At 43.4% G+C, this 21,867-nt stretch overlaps 1 protein-coding gene across 4 annotated transcripts in view; it reads left to right on the top strand.

Moving 5' to 3' along the window:
- The window catches only part of ITPK1 (inositol-tetrakisphosphate 1-kinase), a 158,653-nt gene that overhangs the window by 6,634 nt on the left and 130,152 nt on the right, over nucleotides 1-21,867 (top strand). For 2 of the 4 annotated variants that reach the window (XM_027673761.1, XM_027673754.1), the window contains exons 3-4: nucleotides 9,654-9,777; nucleotides 10,398-10,576. In XM_027673761.1, the coding sequence (XP_027529562.1) occupies nucleotides 9,654-9,777; nucleotides 10,398-10,576 (303 nt within the window). Of the gene's footprint in view, nucleotides 1-9,180; nucleotides 9,310-9,653; nucleotides 9,778-9,994; nucleotides 10,152-10,397; nucleotides 10,577-21,867 lie in introns of those variants that run through there. The other 2 variants (XM_027673768.1, XM_027673776.1) reach the window with 2 other exon arrangements.

The raw sequence follows: 21,867 nt of genomic DNA, 5'->3' as shown, positions 1-21,867 counted from the left end.
GATGAAGAACAGTCTTGTCTGAGGCAATGGGAAATCACTGCTGGAGGAAAGCAGAATGACAGACGTACCTGATGGTTAATCCAAGCATCAGATGGGGAGAACACCTTGTTACTCATGCAAGTGCACAGGGAGAGCTGTCGGCTCAACATGAGGGGGGGAGGCTTTCATACAAATTTCATCAGTTGGAAGTAAATCTTCATCCTTTTCTGTGTGGAGGGCTTCTATTATTTTTCTGTTGTCTAGTAAAAGATAAAAGCCAGCTCACTGTAGTTGTGAAGCTTTTAAGTACTCACCTAGCCCTGTACCTGAATTTGCCTTTTTCTGAAGCCCCTGCTAGAGGACTGTACGAGAAATCAGCACAGAGCCCCAGAACAACTCAAACAGTTGAACGAAGATGTTAACAGCAGTTGATGGTTACTCTCATAGGGAGAATGTCAATAATTTATTAGTAAGTGAGTATTTGCATTTCATTTAACAAAAGCACACTAAGCAGCATTTGTCAGTCTTTAAAACAGAAGTCCTTTGTTCCTTACTGTGCAGAGTTTGTAAGCTGCTGCTCTTATCATGCCTATATGAAATGAAATTTCAGGCAGTAATACCTACATCATGCTCTGTCATGAAATTCCAGGTGAATATTTAAATGTCTGTATCTTAGCACACTTATTACCACATTTGTTGGTATTCTTACAGAGGGGATATGTCCGCTTTTCCACACAAATGGAAAAATGCTCAGTTTGCCTTTCACCAACAGAATGTAAATGTAGTCATGACAGTATGAAAGTACTTGGAAGGTAAAAATATATGCTGCTACGAGACTCTAACGATTTTAAGGCATCCAAGCCAACACCTTCTCTACATGAAAAAGTGTCTAGCCTAAGTTAATATGTCACTGAAGGTGTGTTTCTACACTGCTTTGTGTAATAGGACTTAAGGTACCACCCTTCCAAAATTATGCCTCTGCATAGTGCAGAGGTAGTTTGCAATAAGTTTATAGTGTTCTGGGTAACTGTTACCAGCTGAAGCGTTTCACCAGCAAATCCAGTGCATTAAGAATGATTTTGCAATGCATTGTGATACAAACGAAAACCTATTGTGATTTGGGCATTGAAGCAGAGGTTACAATTTCAAGGTTTTTTCATCTTCTATTCTGACACTTTTTTTCACTGGCCAGATGGTATAATTCTCAGGTTGTTGCGTATTTTTAAAATGCTAGTTGTAAGTGCTCTGGCATAACAGCCTCTGAAGCAGTGGATAACCACTGTGGAAGTAGAGGATGCAAGTAAAATCAGGCAGCCTGATACTTTTTTGGAGTGGCTTCACATAGTGAAAATGCTTAGAGACTTGGGCAGCCAGCATGGGGCTGGTGGGTGAGAACAGCCATGCAAAGCTGGGAGCATGAGAAAGAATGGCAGAAGTTGTAGATGCCCCTTCTCTGGAAATCTGCACAAATGTGACTCCCCAGAACAGCACCACTGTTAGCCAGCAACACAAGATTTTTGTTGCTGTAGAAAAATGTGTGACACCTGGTAGCTCTCCCTTCCCCAGCTGTGTGGAGAGATGGTAAACCAGTCTTTTGGGGCTATTGTCATTGATATCAAGTAGAGATGATTAACAAAGAAGAGTTCAGGTTCGAATTCTCTCGAATTTGAGTAGGTGAGATCCTTTGACAAGACCCACATGCCTATTATATCTCATTCTCCCCCACCTCAATCCAGGCCTCATCATCTTCAGAAGATGTCCCACAAATTGTGGTCAATCTCTCTGGCAACTTCTTGCATTATTGCAGAGTAGCCAAGATCTCACCTGAAACCACTGTCAACTTTACCCTCAAGAGATCTGCGCTAACTTCTACTTCTCTGGCTTGTGAAACCATTTTCTAGAGAGAACTCTATACTCCAAGTAGCTGCAAAATAACTTTAGTATATGTGTTTGTATTTGAGATTTAAAAAATGGTGGAGGTATGATTACAAAGGTGAACATTTCTGAAGAAGATTTCCATGTAGTTCAAGTGTTGGTGTGGTTTGCACTTGGTATGTGAAATAAGGAAGAGCATTTTAGTGAAGGCTGGAGAATGGAGCCAGGAAAGGCTTTCAAGTTATTTTGACTTTTTTTGAAAGACAACATGCCTGCCTGTACTAAAATTTCCTGTTCATCAGGAATCCAGGGTTGCATACCAGGATTGTGGGGCAGGAACAGTGAAAAATGAGAATTTAAATAAGCCACATACAAGGCATATATATTTATGAATTTATATTATTAGGAATATTATACTGTATATTGTTATTGTTTACCTTGGCTGAAAGCCATGTATCCACCGGGCCTGTGCCTTGCCTCCTCTGGGAGGAGAAGGGAGGAGGAAAGAGGGAAAAGGAAAAAAAACCTGCGAAACTGAACCTGCTGAGAAAGGCGGTTTAATATTTACACAGAGAGGAAAAAAACTATATAAACACTATACACACAGAGAAGAACTAACAATAAAGACTACTTCCCCATGAGAACGCTCTCCTCCTCCAAAGAAACAGCCCGACTACTCCACGCAGCTACCTGGAAGAGAAGAGAGAGCCCTTCCTTCCTATTCATCTCTTTTATATCTGAGCTGATGTAACATGGTATGGAATACCTTATTGGCGCAATATGAATCAGGTGATCTATCTAGTTCCTTTTCCCACCCAGGCAAGGTAACAAACCCATTACAGGAGACTTGTGTCCAACTGAATTTCTTCTCAAGAGTGCAGCTTTCAGGCAATACAAACCTATTATTGATCTAACAATACCAAAAGACAGTACAAGGAAGGCTTTTCTTGAACATTGAATGTGAACACAAGGCAGCTGTGTTCTTGGGAGAGCTTGTCTGCCTCAGCACCATGTCTGGTGCCCTTTGCCCCAAGGCCTCTTTGCCTACTGCTTGAAACACTTTTATGGCAGCTCCTTGGCAGGTCCAAACAGTGGTACAAGTTCTTTCCTCTATTTTAGGGTGTTCCTCTCCCTCTCTGGATTTATCCTGCCAGGCCTACATATTGAACAAGAATCCCACTTCATAGGCTTGGTGCAAAGGGAGCAGTAACAACCACTACACAAAGTGCTGAGGGTTCAAGAAGGGCCTTCTTCTAACCTGTCTTCCATCTGATTTGTTGACATTGTTTTCCCAAATAAATAAGTAAAAGAGGGAGTGTGTATGTACCTGGATTTTTTGCACACTTTCAAAAAAATTACATAGATGGATAGAACTCTTTAAGACACTGAACTCCTATATATGTTGGCACTCAAATAATGGAAGTTGTATCCCGATTAAGGGAAATGCAATATGGGCTCATTCCCTATCAAACAATGGGAATCTTCATAGGCACAAGTTATGACAAACTTTTCATCCACTTGAAAAGCTTTCTTCAGAGGTCGTACCAGAAAACTGAGGCTCAAGGCAAGCAGGCTTCAATGGTTTAGTCACTAACAGTCCTTCTCCCTGCCAGAAGCTCTGAGGGAAGGGAAAATCCCAAAGGACAGCATTGGCATTGTATGTTCAACTCTAAAGGCAGCTTTTGTATATGAGGTATATTAACATGAGGCACAGAAGTGGCCTGTTCAGAGACACGCAGAACCACTAGAAATATTTGCAGTGATCCTCTCTGTGGAAGTGTCCCTTTGAGCTGTCAGAAAAACGACTGGGAAGGACTACCTGTCCAGACGGCTCCATAATGACACTATGGGATTATAACGTCCTGCATTCAGAGATTCTCATTGCCTAGGCTTTATTTGCAGACTGACAGGCACTGAGTATGTGAGATAAGTTTAATAGCAAAGTGATATTACAAGTATTAATGGAATTTATCATCCATGCAAGTGTCTTACAGGATCTAGGCAATTTGAAATGTCTGAAAGTTTGTGATTCTAAATGAGCTATCTGTCTCCCTTTACAACCCTGAGAATCTAGAAAATGCTCAAGAGCTATAACCAAATTGTAGGCTCAGTTGATTTTTCCAGGATTTTTGTTTATGGTGGTTTGGTCTGGGTTTTTTCCCCCTTTTCCCTTTTACGCTACAGCTGATTATCTCCTGTTTTCTGTAACTTACTTGTTTCCTGAATTTCCTAGTCTTCTCTGCATGACCTTCTTCCTTCAGAAGGGCTGTGTGTAGGAGGAGATAGAAATGGGATGTTACAGGACAGAGAGTGTTGGTAACATGGAGGAGATGTACATGTATAGTTTAATCTTCGGATATGAAATTGGAATTTGAGCAAGAAGGGGGAAAAAAAGCCTCTTTTGGTTATTGAATATTGAGATCAGATAATGTTTCAAAATGCACTCTGAGTGGGAAATAGCCAAGGATAGGGATGACTGGTGGAGCAAGGCAGGTTATATTCCTGCCTTCAGTACGCTAGTAAGTAGGAGTCAAGTCAGTGCACCACTGATGCCTAAGTATGAAAGGTTTGCAAGCAGAAAAGGAACAGCACCAAACTCATAGCAGGGCTTTCCCAGCTGTGTGTCTGGATTAGCACCCCGTAGCATCTTTAGTTAACTTCAGGATAGCTGTGGCATGTCCAAAAGATCTGTTGACTGTCCAGGGGAAGCTTTTGGTTAGGATTGGGGTGGTTTCAAAAACCTTTTCTACACCTTGTTGGTGAAGCTTGAGTTTGCTCTGTGAGTGTATCACAGGCAAAAATGGGGTGTGTCCTTCAACAACATGCTCATATACTGGAGATACTATCAGATGGATTTGGTTTGTTTTTGTTTTTGTTGTTTTTTTTAATATGCTACAGTTAGTTGGCTTTGGAATAGTGCTGGCATAAGCTTTGGAAATGCTTTTCTGCATCTATTCTTTTTGACTTGTATGTATAAGTCTATACATTGTGGTAGCTTTTGAAAAGATGGAAATTGCTGCCCTTCCCAGATAGCAAAAAAGACAGTGTCTCCTGATGGGACCATGCAGAATCAGCAAGCACAATGGCCTGTGAACTGTTAGGGAACTCTTAAGGAAGCATTTAAACAAAACAGGAAAAGGGTCCTCAATCTCTGGAGCCATAACCATGAGAAGAAAGTGCAAGTGATGGTGTGTCCCACACCGGACTTCTATCTTTCCTGTTTTCTCAGTTTTAGCAGTTTAAAAGGTTCAGCTGTAGCCACAAACAACTCATGGAAGTGGAGAACAACTGGAATGAGGATGTGTTGTTTAGATCATCTGGAACAATGTGCTCCTAACACAAGAGGCAAAGACAGATGTAAATCAGCAAAATATGGGATAATAGTCATAGGATTCATATATGTTCAGGTCACTTTATATGACTTTACATCTAAGAGTTATATGTCCATGTTGGTCTTATTTACATTCATAATTTTAAAACTAGTTACATCATAAAAAGTAATTATACAAATGCAAAATATTTTTTTTCTTTTGTGGAAAGATGGCTCATTTTGCTGGGAGCATGCTCCCAGAATTCTTATAGGCACTTAAAACTACCTGATTAAAAAGCTCTAAACAGCTATAACCAGAGTAACTCTGTTAGCATGAAACTGTAGGTAGAGCAAATCTCAATGCAGCCTAATCCTTATCCAAGTCTCAATCCAAACCTAATGCACTGTGAGGTCACCCAGATTCTTTGGAGAGCAATCTTTCAGGATTTCCTTGCACACAAAGTTTGAATCATTTTAACTACACTGAAGCAATCACCTAAGTAAATCTCTGTATGTGTCTGTAATGAAAGAGTTTGTATGAACATTATTTCCATGTAGCTTGTTGTCATAGTAGAAGGCAAGAGAGCTACGGTAACACAGAGCAGTGCAGTCTGTGTCCACACTTGGGTTTTGACTAGCAAAAGTAATCCAGTTTAAAAAATCTGCTCCTACTGACATAATTATACCAGCACAGGACTTCAACATCTTTTGCATCTTGGCCACATGGGTTTTTTGTGGCTTTAAATTCTTTGTTCACCAGTGAAATGCTTTTCTTGGCTTATGAGCTCATACAGAATCTGCGCCAAAAGTGCTACATGACAAGCAAGCAAACTTAGCAGCCAGACCCTCTCTTACTTCCCTGCAGCATGTACGTTCATCAGAGCTCAGGATAGCCAAACTTTTGAGCTGTACAGAAAGTAAGATGTACGTTCTCATAAAGGTGGTTTCCTTGCAGTTTCAAAACCCCTCATATTTATCCTCTTTTCATGACTGGAACAGAAGAGCTTGCTGTGCTCCCAGTGTAACAGGTAGCAATCTAAGCAGTGCTCCACTGGGGCTGGTGGGAGCTCAGGAATCCCTGAACAGCCTCTCATTGGCCCATACAGGGCTGGTCATCTACCAGGCATTGTTGTCACCTTCTTTTGGGAGGTTTTTGAGCTCTTCTGGCTGAACTCTTTCTTCTGTTCTCTACAAGATCTCAGAAGTACTGATGAATCTCAGGCAGTCCTCACTAATCCTTCTTTTCTTTATAAAATCAAAATAGTGACACATAAATTGCGTAGGTTGTCAGGTGAGTGAGGGAGTAGTCACGTGGGTGAACTGTGCCTTCCCCATCCCTGCTGCTGCTGTGAAGTGGGACTGCCGCCAAAAAGGCAGCTTGGTGCTTTCTCTACCTGACCTCCTTCTTCCAGCCTCTTCACTGCCTTGAGCCACTATAAATGGGTAGGAAGAAGGATGGTGATCCAGACTAAGGAATTGGTTTGGGTTAAGACTAAAATACTGTTGTCAGCTTTCTGAGTTTGTTTTAGTCCAGCTCAGTTCCTGGCTCCCTGATCTTGTTCACGAATGGCCACATGAGCTGGGCTGGCGTGGCAGAAGGTGAGAACAAGCGGCAGTTTTTGGAGGGACGGCATCTCTAAATGCTGATTGAGCTGACTGTACAGTGACAGTCTGATTTCCAGTTGGCAAGGCCTGTCCTGTTCCATCTCCATGGACAAGGGGTCCTTCAGAGCAGTGTGGTTGGGCAGCATCAGGCACTAGAGGGGCTCCCTCTCGGGAGCCTCTGTGACTGGATCCCTGCAGCAACCCTTGGCCGGAGTTAGCCATGGTACGTTTGAACTCAGACATCAGAAATGAGCTTTCATCCCCAGTACTAACCTTCACTGATTTATCACTTAAAAGCTGCTGGTCCAGAGTACATTCAGAAAAGTTTCCAGACAATAGCTGAGATTACAATATGTTTTGCCAGAAGTTCAGTGAAAAACAACCATAATTTGTATAAGCTCAGCTTCACTCACACATGTCCTCAAGTGAACCACTTGGAAGAGAAGTCCAACCTGGCCTTTTCATGAATCTTGCAGTGATGATTCAGTTGTAGATATAGCAGAGACTTGAGAAATGGCAGCCCATCATGCTTCTCATGCATTTCTCTCTAGCTGCCTCACTGATGATGACAAGTTCTGGATGCTGTGCAGTACCAGGACCCTTCTTTGAATCTCTCTCTCAAAGCCAAGAAGCTGCACGTGCAGGGTTTTTCTTGTGCTCCATCCTCTTGTGCTCCAGCCTCGTTCCAGCAGTGCCATGTTAGCACATGATCTGACTTGGTGGTTTGACCAACTGGAGAAGGGGGAGACCCGTCCTGATATGGAAGGGTCAGCCCTTCCTCGTGACCATCCACAGTAGAGTAACATCTGTCCTGTAATAATAAAAAACAAAAATAAAATGTAAAAAGCTTGAACTGCAGGCAGTGAAAATTACTTTGTCACCTTCTTTCCACTCATGACTTCTTCCAGGTGCTGAAAAAATCACTCACTGAGAAAATATAGTTAAATAACTAATGAAGTGGAGATGCCTCATCTTATTCTAAAATGAACTTCCATGGAGTTTCACTAACTTATGCCACATTGCAAGTGCCCAGCCTTGTCTGAGCCTCTGTATTTGTTGAAAGGGTTAGAAGACAAGGTGTGAGAGGTTCCAGCTAAACAAGGGAAACCTGCTTTGACCTGTAGCTGAAGCTAAGATGAAGAGGAAGATAGTTCTGGTTGCTGGAGGGCTCAAGATCTTAATCAACCCTCACCCCTTTAATTAGCATGAAGCAGCTCATGAGTTGCAGCTTACAGCATTGAGCCACAGAAAGTCACAGGAATAGTCAACTTGCTCCCGATCAGGAATTGCGTAAACATTACCCTAGGGCTTAGTGTGGTCCCAGGTTTGGCATTGCCTGAACTACCTCTGCAGTGTAAACAGAGGATTGTAATTCATTTCAGCAACGTGCAGTACAGTGGCACACCAGATGAAATGTTTCCCACATCTGCAGTTGTTCAAGGGTTAAGATTCAAAAAATGCAGTTTAAAATGAAGGCATTTACCAGCCTTCTCCTTCCTAAGAGTGAATCTGGTCTCTGATACATGTCATTCAAGTTTGTCTATATTGGAGCAAAGCAAATTCCTCCTTTTTAGTGCCTGTTCTTATTTTCCACAGGAGGCAAGAATGCTCAACACCTCTTAAAACCTGCTCTTCCATATCTGGAAAGAAGTTCATAAATATTTCTGTCTCTGCAGACTGTGATTTAGATTGACCTGAAGCTGTGGCATTTCTCAAAGAAAAAAACGTTCAGAAAGAAGTCACTTAGGAAGTTGGCTTCAATAATCTCATGTTTCAATAAATTCATATTCCTTTCTGATACAAATACAGATTTTGAGCTTAATATGCTGATGCAAATTTTAATAAAGTTTAAAATAAGTCTAGTGAAATGATAGCTGAAATAAAGCACTAATACTGGCAAAATGAAACACTTCATAACAGGAAACCCAAGTCAATTTGTTTCAAGATTCTTACATAATTTTGATAATGTTTGATAAAGTCCAGTATTTGGACCTTTTTGAATCACAGGTTTTCCCCAAATTACCATGCTTCCATAAAATGTTTAAATATCAGTGAAATATTCTGCAGCAGGAATCATGCTATCAAAATACAGTTACTAATTCTAATTACATTGATTAATGAACTGTGCAAATAAACATATATATTCCTCAAAGCCACCACAAATAGAGAAAAAGTGCTATGATATACATTTTCAAAAACCATTTGTATGAGCTTTTTGCAGGTGACTCCATTCTCTGCCTACTTTCCAATACACTCTTGGGTCAGGATGACTTTGCTGTTCATATGAATAACAACAGGAATGTAGAACAGCCTAAGTCAATGACCGTTTTCATATTTCTTAAGGCTTTCACCCTTCTTTTCTTTGCATGGATGCTTCTACCACTTTTCTGATACCCTGCTGAAGTTATTACACCACATTTGTTGTGGCACTGTGAGTCAGCAGAACTCACCGAGCAGCTCCCACTGAACAGGGCTCCAAGCCCGGTTCACAGAAAGCGTCATCACAGAAGCATCATCTGCACCTCAGGTCAGGATTGCAGGTACTGCCGCCCCCCCTCTGAAGGATGTTGTTATTGTAAAGGCCGTGCTTGGCATTCTCAGAGACAGACTAAAATGTTTGGGCTGAAGTGGTGCTCATTTCAGCTGATAGGGAGAAACAAAGATGGGGAAATTATACCTGTGCTGTGAGATAACCCCAGCAATTGAATGAAAGATTCTTCCTCTCAAATGAAGCACAGAACAGCTGCCTCTGTGTTTAGGAAAGCCCAACTCAAAAATCAGTATGCCAGCTCATGCTTGCATTGCCTGCCTCCTTTTTTGCCTCCTGCAAAAGGAAGTTAAATAAGAAATAGCCATTACTGAAACTTCAATTTAATCCCTACAGGTACTTGCCAATTGCTAGAAGAAGGAAGATACTTGGTTTTGCAGTGAAAACTCATGTTTTCTTGGAACCTTTTTTATATGAAAGATGCACTGAACAACCGTTTTCAGTAGCTCCAGTAGGTAATGTAAGTGGCCACATAAGCTGTTCTTCCCTAGGAACCAAAACCACAGGGCGCACCCACGGGCCGGGCAGGAACCAGCGAGGGGCGCTGTCCCTTTAAGGCGGCGGCGCGGGCGCCCCCTGGCGGCAGCGGCGCGGTGCCCGAGGGGCGGGCGCGGCCCCGGTGCTGCGGCGGGCGGGAGCGTCTCGGCGCCCGCCCCGCGCGGGGGGTGGGAGCGCGGCGGAGGGGACGGCCCGCAGGAGGAGGAGGAAGTGGAGGCGGCTGCGAATAGCGGGCAAATGGGGAGCTGAGCGGCTGCAGCAGCAGCAGCACCAGCACCACCACCGCGCAGCAGCAGCTGCAGCGGCGAGCGGGCACGGAGGCGAGCTCAGCGGCGGGTCCGTGCGGGCGGGCGCTGCGGGCGTGCCGCGGGGCGAGTGGCGGCGGCGGTGTGTCTCCGGCGCTGGTGCGGGGAGCGGCTCCTCTCTGCCCGCCTGGGCGAGCTGCCCGCCGGTGCGGGGCAGGGCCTGCCGGGGCTGCCCGCCTGCCGGGGGCTGCGCCTGGCGCGGCTCAGCTGGGGCGGGCGGGGGGCAGCGCCCGCCGCAGGGAACCGGCTGATCCTCCTTTTTCTGCTTCCCTTGCAGCCGTCGCTTGGCAGGCACCGAGTGCGAGCGGCAGCTGTGCTGCCCCGCCGCCCCGGGCTGGTCTCCTGCTCGCGGGGCGGCACCATGCAGACCTTCCTGAAGGGGAAGCGGGTGGGATACTGGCTGAGTGAGAAGAAGATCAGAAAGCTGAATTTCCAGGCCTTCGCCGAGCTGTGCCGGTAAGGAGGCGGCCCTGGCCGCGCCGCGGGGAGCGCCGGGGCAGGCGGCGGCCCCGGGATGGGGCTGGGGCCGCTCGGGGCTCGGCCGTGGCCCGCGGGCGTTCCGTGCTCGGTACGTGTTCCCGGAGCCGGCTGTGCCCGCCGGGGCTGGGGCCGCAGGGCTCGCCGTGCCCCAGGTACCCCGCTCCGCCGGGCCGCGGCTGTGCGCTCCTGCCTCCCGCTCACCTGGGCGCTGCCGATTGCTCCCGGGAAACCCGATCCGGGGCGGTGCAGCGTCCCCGTGGGTGTGCGAGGGCCCGGCACAGCCCCGCGGTACTGTCCGCCCGCGTTAATTTCTGCCCGCTGCTTGCCGAGAGGTCTCTGGTATTCCCGGATCTCTGCGGACCTTGTTACGAACCGAGTTATTATTAGGAAGAGTTAGGCAACGGGGAATAACTTTCCTTCGCGTCATTTGAAAACATATAAAATTAGGGTCCACAAACCCCTGAATAAGTTTGTATTCACCTGAGACACGAATGAGACATCCGAAGGTGGTATAACTGCGTCTGTTTTGTGTAGTCCCAGAGGTAAAGGTTAGTTTGATAAGCAGTACTTAGACTTTATCTGAACAGCTTAGAGGATAATTTATGCAGTATATTACACAATTTTATTATTTCATTGGAAGTTATGGGTCCAAGGTCTTGTGACACATGCATTACAGCTTCTGATACTGAATAACATTTTTTTCTGACTTATTTAATTCTAATAGTTCATAACAAGGATATTAAGTGAGTTTTGATAATTGAAAAATATGCGGCATAACCTGTGTGGTGGTTTCTGTGAAGTCTTTTCAAACTTTACAGAATATATTTTACAAGACTTCAAATATACTTTATTAAAGCATGTCATGCTAAAAACACCAATCCCCGTGAAACTTCTGTTGGCAGCACTTGCTTCTTTCTGTAAGGATGAAGGAAGCAAAAGAAATAGAAAACTGTTTCAAGAAAGTGACAGAAGCTTTTCCATCAGCTTGTGTACTTGGCATTCTGTATCTCCTCTGTCAAACTTCAGCAAAATTTATCAATTTTTTAAAATATAAAGAAAAGGCCACAAGTTCTGGTTTAATGTCTTTTTAAATTTTATGTCATTCTCCAACAAAATACTTGTGGACGAATAAGGCTAAGTTTTGACCTTGCCGAGAGATTTTAGGTTAATTTTTCTGATGCTCAGAAATACCTTTTAACCTCTATTAAGAAAAACGTAATTTTTAGGGCCTTGAGGTTTGGTATAGGCTAGTTTTCATGCCCAGAATTTAGGAAGAATCTCAGAAAATCCATTAAAAACTTTTTGTAGTAATTTATCTTCCGTTCTTGGTATTATGTGCTCTACATTGTTATGCTTAGCAATCTCCAAAACTGACTTTTTGCCTTCCATTGCCCATGTTTCTCTTTTTGACTAGGTGCTTTGCTTCATTTCTCTCTACTTCAGAAATTCCTTACACTTGTGTTACATAACATGGATCTACAATTTCTTTGTGTACTGTACAAATTTTATTAATAGTTTTAGGTCCTCATGGTGCTGTAAAAATTGACCCGGAAGTGTCTTTGTTGCTACACTTTACTAATTTCTTGGTGAAAATTAGTTTATCTCATCCTGTACAGGCTAAGCTCACTTTGAGTAACATTTATAGAAATTGGACAGAGATGTATGTTCATACATGCTTTGGTACTTTTAAAAGCATTATTAGTGTTTCTGTAAAAGTGGAGGTAACATTTGGTTTAAGGATAAGTACAGTCACTGGAGCAAGTTGTACTGATATTTTGTATGCTCCGTTTTCCTGCCCAGTCGCTTCCACTTACACTGGAGGAGTGCTGTGTTCATCTAGGCAAAGATTTCAAGTGTTCTATGCATAACATCTACTTGATGACTTGTGTGTTTGTAAGCTTTTTCAACTGTAGAAAAAGTGGTGCCAAGCTCAACATACATCTTACCAGAAATCTTGTATATGGTAAAAAGCAAGACAAACGTACTCATTCCTGTACAGTGATTCATGTGTTAGAGTGGACTATGTGTCTGTCTTCTCTATGTACTTTATGGTGACTGTTACTTGGAATTTATTTGCCTGTTGCCTAGGGATATACTTTCTGGATGACTGCAAAGTTCAGATTTGTTTGTACGGGTTTGTAATGAAGCAATTATATAGTCCAGGAAAGTAAGAGAAACCTCCTAATGAACTCCTGAAGCATGCTGAGTTTAAATGAGGGGTACTGTTAGGATAAGAATCTTCATTTCTTTACAATCTGTCAGGGCAGCCACTTCTAGTGCAAAGCACTGACATCCTAGAGTGGTCATGGACAGATGTTTCAAAATCTGTTTGAATCATCCTTGTGAGTGATAGAGTCTAAGTGCTGGACTGCTCTCGTAAGAGCGTCTCCAGGTTTTAGGTTAGATTATCTGAACTGAAATGAGCCAGTGTGAGAGGACCAGCAGTTAAGGTGCAGCTTTGGGGCATAGACAGTCCTGCTTTTATCCTTCTGCTCACAAAGACTGGGCAAGAACCTGAAATACTTTCCTCATGTTTGTATCCACCTTGAAACTTTGTGTGACTGGCATGGCAACTGTCCTGCCTGAACAGTGTCTTGGGACTATTGCCTAAGCTTTATATCCACAAGGGAATCTTCCTTATATCAAAGGCTGTTGAGCTCACCTGCACGTTTGGTCCTCATGGTGACACAGTAGATACATCCTACCTGAGCTCTGCTCTTTGTAGAGCGTAACAGCCTTGACTGTGCCTTCCAGGTGCAGCCCAAGGAGATGAAGGCAGTGCTTGTGCTTGTATCTACCTCCACATTTATTGCCCAGACCCATGGTTCCCAATTGTTTAGTTAGAGCCCAGTGCAGCCCTTAGTGTGTCTACATCTCCAGGCTTCTGAGCAGGGTGGTGAGCAAAAAGGCAGTGTGTTTTCCCAGACCCTTTGCAGGGGATCAGTGATCCCTGAATGGTACCTCAAGAGCTGTTGACTTGGAGGATAGAGCACTTGCCCTGGCAAGTGGGAAGTCCAGTTTGAAGCCTGCAGCTGGTGCCTCCCAAGGGAGGCCGAACCTGAAGATGGGCCAAGCTCACTGTGATCCTCTGGCTGAACCTGCCACTGTGTAGAGAGAGGAATGTGAGCTCCCTCCTCAGTGCCAGGTTAGTCATCCTCCCTGCTGTGTGTGAAGCACTGTGGCAGGGGCATTCCTTTGGGATGAGGTGCATCCTCAGTTCTGGTCTCACCTTCCCAAAGCGGTTTTTGGTTCTGCCCAGGAACTCCTTTCCACATAAGCTACTTCATAAGCTGTTGTTGGAGCAAAACTTTTATGTTCCTTTCTGTGCCTCAGTATAGTTTCAGTGGAGAGAGGAGCGTTTCTATTTCAGCCTTGCTCATATGAAGGTATTCCTAGTTGAGTTGTGATGTGAGATTGAGCTCTTTTGTGTGGAACAGGGCATGTGGTACAGGCTTCTTATGTTGTCAGTGAATTTATTAGTCATTATTAAGAAGCTACTATTGCCAAGTCCTGTGCTTTTGAGTAATGCTGCTAGGACACCATGCTTTGTGTTATCTGCATTCCAGCATATCTGCTGTGGCTGCAGTTCCCCAAGTAGGGTCCTCATGGGACTGCAGTATGCAAATGTCTGGTTTGTGCATGTCAAGTAGACTTTCCTGTGAGCCTTTACGTTGTGCTCCACCAAGGTGATGGCACGGTATCAGAGTTTTAGGTTGCTGGCTACTGGCAAAGTAGAGTATCTGTGCCCTGATAAAAAGTAAGACAAAGTTTCTGGGCGCTCATAACTGAGAATTTAGGAGCCTGTGATGTGTAGTTCTGATGCTGTCATTTGTCTCTGCTGCTGAAAGGAGCAGTTCCTCCTTTCTCTAGCTGCTTGGACTCACCCTCTGTCTCAAGCTGCATTTAGTGGTTATGCAGTTGGCAAAGACTCTCAATCCAATCAGTTCCCTGCTCATCACATTGACCTCGGAATGGCTGTCAGTGTGCAGGTGCGTGAGCACTAATGCAAGGTTAGGGAAATGTAGATGCCACATTCCATTATAGAGATGAGAGAGATTTTCTGTCAATGTCAGATGGTGGTAAAGACTCTTGGATGCCCACATTATCATTCTGTAAAATATGCATTGGTGTCCTGCCAGGTCTCTGTGGATGTTGTGAATAAAAGGACTCCTGTTCATGCTGCATGAGGAGTGGTGGTGGTAGTACAGAAAAATGCATATATCTACTCAGAAAACGCGTTGTGCTGTGTTTGGCACCAGTTAAGATTAGTGAGCTACAGCCTTTTACAAATGGCTCTTCACTGTGTAAAAGCCTCCATTTCCTTGGTAGTTGTTCTGCTTGTCAGCTGTTACTATGGTCTCTTCAGGGAGCAGTGGAGATGCAAGGCAGTAAGGGCATGGCAACATGAATAAGTTACAGTGATGTGAAGTGAAATATGCCTCATCCAAGAGAAGATAATTTAAAGTCACCCAATTCTGAATGATAAGCTGGCTCTCAGTTATTTTGGGCAAAAGCATTCACATGTGCAGCCTTTAAGTTTGCATGGTAATGTGGTAGCTTTTCTGTGTAGCTGTATTCATAATGAGTCAGAATTTCCTCTTTATGGCATGTAGAAAACGAATAGGAAAGGAGTTAGAGTTGCCTGAAGAGGTAATTCATGTCATGATAAATCTTGCAATTTGACTGACAGAAGAACTGTGCTTGTGTACCCTAACACCCAGATTATTTATGGATTTTTCTGTGCTGTGTTTTTTTTTTCATAAAAGCAGGGTGTGCATCTGGGAGGGAGAAGTTCTCAGGAAATTATAGAAATTCTGAGAAACTCAAATTCTGCCCACAAAAAGCAATGGAAGTAGGGTAATTGAGTTATGCCTCCTAGTAAAGCCCAGTTGTCTTGATTTTTAGTAGGCAAGCCAAATGGTCATCTTTCCTCCTTGAGAGATCATCCATGACAAACTGATAGCATTCCTTGACACATAGGAAGCTAAGGCATCTTGGTCCAGTTTGGATTCCCAGGTGAAGACTGTGCACTGGTGAAGACTGTTTTGAAACTTGAGACCACGTTCATGAATTGTGACTTGCATCAGTTCAGCAGGTCTTGGTTTTATGCACTTTAGGCATGTAGGTCCTGTTAGAGCATGTCACCTGTGCTGAAGACCATTTAATTGACAGGTCACTGTGGTGGGTTGGTTTGGTGTTGTTTTTTTTTTTCGTTGAGTTATGATGAAGCCATTTTGATGCTGATACCAGGTCAATCTGCTGAATATAGCAACCAATGATTTTTTCCCACCAAAATATTAGTATGCATAATTTAAATTTCTGTGACTTGAAATAGTTTGGGGTTTTTTCTTTAAGTTAAATTGGTTCTTCAACTTCTGTCCATTTAATTTTTGATAGATAGTTAAGCCTTATTTTAGCATATAAAAGAAACTGCTCTGTTTAGTAAATCTACCATAAAAACAAACATTTTTTCAGTGCTGTGGATCTGTATGGTTTTCTTTTTCTTTTCTAAACTTTATTTGCAGTATCTTGTGTGCCATGACCTGTGCACAAGAACCTAAACATGACTTTTAAGACAGATTTAAGAATAATGCTGTTTTGAGGGTATTAAAATAATCTGTTTCTTTATATAGCAGGCATGAAGTATATTACATATTTTTTCCAGGAAGAAGTCAAGGGATTTTCTTTAACCCCAATTGCCCACAAAAAACCCCTAAATACTACTTTTGTTAAATGTCTGGCTTGTGCCAGTTAGCTTTTACAGCCTTAAAAGCCATAAAAATAAAATGTATGTGTGTTGATCAATAGCTCCCATTGTTGCTTGTGTTAGTCTGAAATACTATATCATGAGAAGTAACTGGGGGCCAGATGGGTGGGTAAGTTTCTTTGACATCAACTCTAACAAAGACTTACAACTAGCCTAATGGTAGAAATTGCACTATACTATGAAAAGGTGTTGAAGGTAGTAGCAAAAACTCATGTATTTCTTGGAGGAAAAGCTCACTGTATTTCTGAGTCCCTGCTCCTTCTTCCAGTAGTGTGTGGAGAAGACTTTACATCCCAGAAGAACTGGATATGTGTGCATTTTCTTAATGTCTGGGAACACTTATTGGCAGGCGTTCTTCTCACAGAAAGCTTACGGCGTTATGCTTGCAGAACCATTTCATGGGAACACAGAGCGCAGCTGCTCCACAACACAAGGGACTGTAACAATCACCCTTTCATAGCGACTCTGTTTTGTGGTCTAGCAATCATTTACCTCAGGTGCAGGAAGTTTGCGTCCTCCTCATGGAACATCCCTTTACCACAACCTGTTGGAACTGATACGCAGCAAGGAACAATAGTAAGCCTGGTCAGGTGGCAGCTCTTCAGAGAAAGATCTGCATTCTTTTGCAGGTCACATGCTGAATACAGATTGACAATGTTGCCAAAAAAAGCCCCCAGAACCCCCAAATGAATGTCATCTTGGGGTGTGTCAGTCGAAACAGAGCCTGCAAGCCGCATGAGGTAGGGCCTCCGTTCTGCACAGCACTGATAAGGCTCTTGCTGCCGTAGTTTCACCTACTGCCTTTAGCCTGGGGCATGGCATTTCAGGGAAAAGGCCAATCATCTGGGAAGTGCCCAAAAGAGAGCAGTGAGAAGGATTGGAGGTTTTGTAAATACAGTGTACTGTACTGTGCTATTCAACGTAAGTAAGAGGCTGGAGATGGATGTTCAGACACTGTAAAAAGCTTGTAGGAAAGAAAAAAAACCCAACACAAGTCCCCCCATCCCCTGCCAAGCGTATTCCCCAATTCTGTTGTAGGCAGAACAAAAAGTAGTGGCCTTCAATTGTGCCAAGAAGGAGGGATGATAAGAAGGTGGAAAAGATAATGTGATTGTCTAGGTAGACAGTGGAATTTGTTGCTTGAGACTTCTGCAACCAGTTTGGATGAACATGGTGGGAATGATACGGGCCTGTGGTCCTGTTTCAAGGCAGAGATATTGACCTCTGCTGAGGTGAGTGCTGTCCCTGGTTTGGTCCAATTTGTAATAGTGCAGTAAGAGCCTGAGAAACTGCTCTTTGTGTACATTAAGTAGCTTGAAGTCCCTTCACTAATTGAGGAGTCATGACTTGGGAAGTCTAGGCACACGCTCTAAATGTGTGCAGTTTTTTTGAATGTATAGGCTTAGCCTGAAATGGGTGTCCGAGATGACAAAGTGTTTCCTCTGCCTTAATATGCTGCACCTGGGAAGCACCAATGGACAGCATATCTCCTGATATTGGCTGGATAATGTGCTATTCATCTCAACTGTTGACACTTTTTGGTGAGATGACATTCTTGAATATGTTCCAAGGAAAGAAGGAAGGAGCGCATGTGAAACACTAAAATAAGCATGATAACAGATAAAATAACCACCTGGGATGGGCACATCTGTGCCATAGTGTTGTGGAACAAACCATCTCTTGTCTGGTTATCTTCCTTTTTCTCATTTTTTATTTCAGTGTTCAGTCCTTGAAACAATGGTTTGTTTTGTACTGATGGAATTTAAGTCTCCTCAGAAGGAGTTATGTGCTTTATATGATCAAGGAGGAAACTGCTGATACTTCCATACTGTCCAAATACTACAAAAATGCTGGTTCATATTCTCTCTGTCTGCAGAGAGAAATCCTGTTTGGAGGACAACCATGTACTTCAGGAATGGCTTTCAAAATGGCTGATTTTTGTTGAAGGGGATGTCCTTTAGTTCTAAGTAGAATGTTACTTGTAGTTGTCTTTCCTCCCAGCTGCAGTGCTTGGGCTATTTTGGCTGGAGTGGGATTGCCACTCATGCAAATTCCGTCAAGTAATTCCTATGAGTTGGGAACCAAAGCAGAAGTCTGCTCTTTCCCACAACCAGGCTACTACCTATGCAGGCAGCAGGGTGTGCGCTCATTGAGAGGTTGCTCTGAGGGCTTTCAAGGCTCTGATCTGTAGAGTGGAGAAAATCATATTTCCAGCGGCACTTTTAGGAAAGTAATTGGCGGAGCCAGACACAGAACTTGGAAGCAGGTTCTGTCCACATTGAACTGTTTAATCTCCCCTGAGATGCCAGTTAGTGAAGATTTATAGTGTGTCTTGTCTTGTCACATATAGCTGAGTTAAGTTTGTTTGCTTGGAAAAATCTGAAGTTGGTCCTTCCTCCTCAAAAACAGGCTTATTTTTGCTCTTCATCACACTCTTCAAAGGCTTTTCTTCCTCCTTGTCAACAAGGCAATCTCCAGTCCTTTCCCTCTGTAACACATTGATTCTGCATGTTCAGTCTAGGTCCAGAGGCACTGCTTCGTGAAACTGCATTCTGCATGGTGCCACTGGCAAAGGAGGAAAAATAGGTGAATAAGACAAGTGTGTAGCAAAAGACATACTAAATCTTGACCTGTGAAGCTGGGATGCTCCTGGCTGTCATTCTGAAGCCTCATGTTTGTCTCATCAGACCACACCACAAACATTCATGCACACTGAGGGAGTCCCCCCTCGAAGAGCACTTATGGGCTAAAAATCAGTGCTTTAAGAGACCTACTTTGAGTTGAATGTTTTGACCATAAGCAACATAGTTGTCCTTTTCTGAAATGATGTGATTTAAAGTGCTGCTGACTTTTTGTACTTTCTGTATTTTTCTCCCTGATGCTAGGTCTGGATAAGTATATGTAATAGTGTAATATGTTTTGTTACACCAGGAGGAAATAGTTCAGAGGATTCTCTGGCAACAAGGCCTTTGGCACTGCCTGTGTCATGCTTAGTAATGACTTTTTGCCTAACCTTGATAAAGTTATCTGCATGTTGGGGTTGGGACAACTGGTTAATAGCTGATAGAACAAGTGATGTCTGGGGTGATTAATGGTGCTGGAAGGAAATGATATCATAAAGGTTCGCTTATGAAATGCCACGCCTGCCCCATCGGCAGCCATAGTGCTGCAGTCCTTTCTCCCTGCGACTCTGAAATGAATTTAGTGGTTAAAAGAATTGGTGTGATGACTAGGCTTATTCCTTATCTTGTCAGTCTGCTTTCCCTACAAGAATGAATAGTGTTGTCATTTGTATAAGTGGGCTATGAAACACTGCCTGCTTCAGCAGTATGGTATGGTTTAGTGAGTCCAGCAGTGACCACTTAAACTCGACTGGATAAGTGTGTGTGCTTCGAGGAGAAACTTGTTTATTTCCTTGCAGTTAAAAAACAAACCAGAGATGAATGTAAATACGGAAAACTGTTGTTCTTTAGCTCTATCTGCATGTCATACAGCTGTGTGTAGATGCTGCTTTGTTCAGGAACACGCTGTTCCTTTGATTACAAAATCTCGTCTCAGTTTAGGAGAAATTACAGGCTGAGGATCCAGCCCCCTCTGCCTGCCGTCATTGGAGTCTGGTACCAGTGCAGGCAGAATGGGCTCTCCTTGCTGGTGTTTGATGGGTGGGAGGGTAGCAGGGGGTAGGTGTCAGTGAGGTTACTCCCGTACAAGTTCACTAGTGTGTTTGTTCCATAGCCGGGGCTCTAACTGCTCGGGGGTGTTTTGGTTGACAGGCCATCTGAAGAGCATGAGGGCAGCCAAATAGACCTGAACCCAGCCAGCTAGGACTGAACTGGGACTGATCTCTAAGCAGATGCTTAGAGAAAGTATGAGGCACAGAGCAAATGAGCTCACCTTCCCCTTGGCAGACTCTCTTGCCTTCTGTCAGTCACTGTTTAGAGACTCCAGTGGCAGCAGTTGTGTCCGTGGTACCATGTTCAATAGCCACAGGTGGATCTGCTCCACATAAACCTTTTAATGTATTTTTGAACTCACTTTCATTTCTGACATCACAGGAACATAAGGAAGCTATTGGCACTTGTTGGCAATTCTCCAGTTTTGCTGTGAGTAAAAGCATAGGTAAAACCAAAGTTGCTTCTATTGTGTTGTGAGGTTTTTTGTTTGTTAGGGGTTTTTATTTGTTTGTTTTTAAAACCTGTAAAGGAATAGATATTTCTTATTTTTAAGTGTATGTGTACATGTTCATTCCAGGTTTAAAAAAAAACAGCAAAACCTAACAAACAAAAAACCCCCTCCTTTTTAGCCACCAGCACGCTTGTAACAAATGTGGATAGAGCCCTTCCCAAATCTTTGTTCGCGAAGCCTAGCCATGATGACATGTTCATTTTACTAAAGTACTCTGGCTCTTGACTAATGAAAAAATAGGTCATTTCGGTCAAGATATCTTGAAGTTCAGAAGTCAAAAGTTCTTCCCCAAAAAGAAAACACTTTCCTGCTAAAAATAGAAAAGCTTGCAGAAAAGGGAGGAGGAACTAAAAGCTGGGTGCAGTTTAGGAGCTATCTTCTAACTTAATCTAGTACATGGTCATCTGTGACTTGCAACCAACAGTGGAGAGTTTTGTGGAACCCATGAACCCCTTGTAAGTGAAGAGAGGAGAGTGTCCAGATCCACATTTGCTGCCTGATCAGGTTAAGTGGTAACATAACAGAGGAGCACTCTCAAAAAGTGAAGCGTGGTATTAGTACTGCAATAGTAAGAGAAGACCTGTCTCTCTAGCATTTATGCCAAATGTACAATGAATTTTCGAGTAAGATCTGCACCCATCTTTTGTCTGGTATTGAGCACATTGAGTTTTTCTCATCCTCCTGTTGATTTTTCAGTTAACATTGCCTTTCTGTAGTCTCAGGTATGACTTTGAGTTGCTTCAACTCAGCATTCTTTCACACTGTTGTCTAAAATGGATTTTCTTTGCCAGTCAGTCTTTGAGCACAGATGTGCATGTGCTCAGCCCAGTCTCATGGTTTTAGAGTTACTGTGCTGTCTGGCGCAGGTATGTGCCGATAATGTGTCGAATCATGTTTCCAGCATGTGTGGCTTTAACGTAAGCGTCCTCTGAAATAGTCTGGATAAACCACGTTATCAGAGACTGTACAGGGCACTGTGGTGTGATAGAGCTGTGTGCGAAGCTCAGCATTCAGATACGCTTGCTGGTTGGAGGGATGGGAAGAGAAGGATAGAGTTTGTTCTGAGGTTGCCTGTGGTGCTGCTCTTGTTTTGCCGACAAAGAGGGAGCTTAATTCACTGGAGCTGTCAATCTGGTAGTTTTCAAGCACTGAAAGAAAAACTACTGTAAAAGTGTGTGTAAGAGGGAGGAAAGGGGAAAAAAAAACTAAGGAAGACTACTATTTTCATGAAAGGCTGATGGTGTAAAAAAACCCCAAACTTGTAGTTGCTGACCTGCACCCTGTATGTAGCAGAAAAGGGGAAAGCATAAGAGTA

The sequence above is a fragment of the Neopelma chrysocephalum genome, unplaced genomic scaffold (assembly GCF_003984885.1).
Source record: "Neopelma chrysocephalum unplaced genomic scaffold, ASM398488v2 Primary Assembly neopelma1_24, whole genome shotgun sequence".
Taxonomy (NCBI): Eukaryota; Metazoa; Chordata; class Aves; order Passeriformes; family Pipridae; genus Neopelma; species Neopelma chrysocephalum.
Note: the sequence above shows the minus strand (reverse complement) of the source record. Positions and strands in the feature narration are given on the sequence as shown.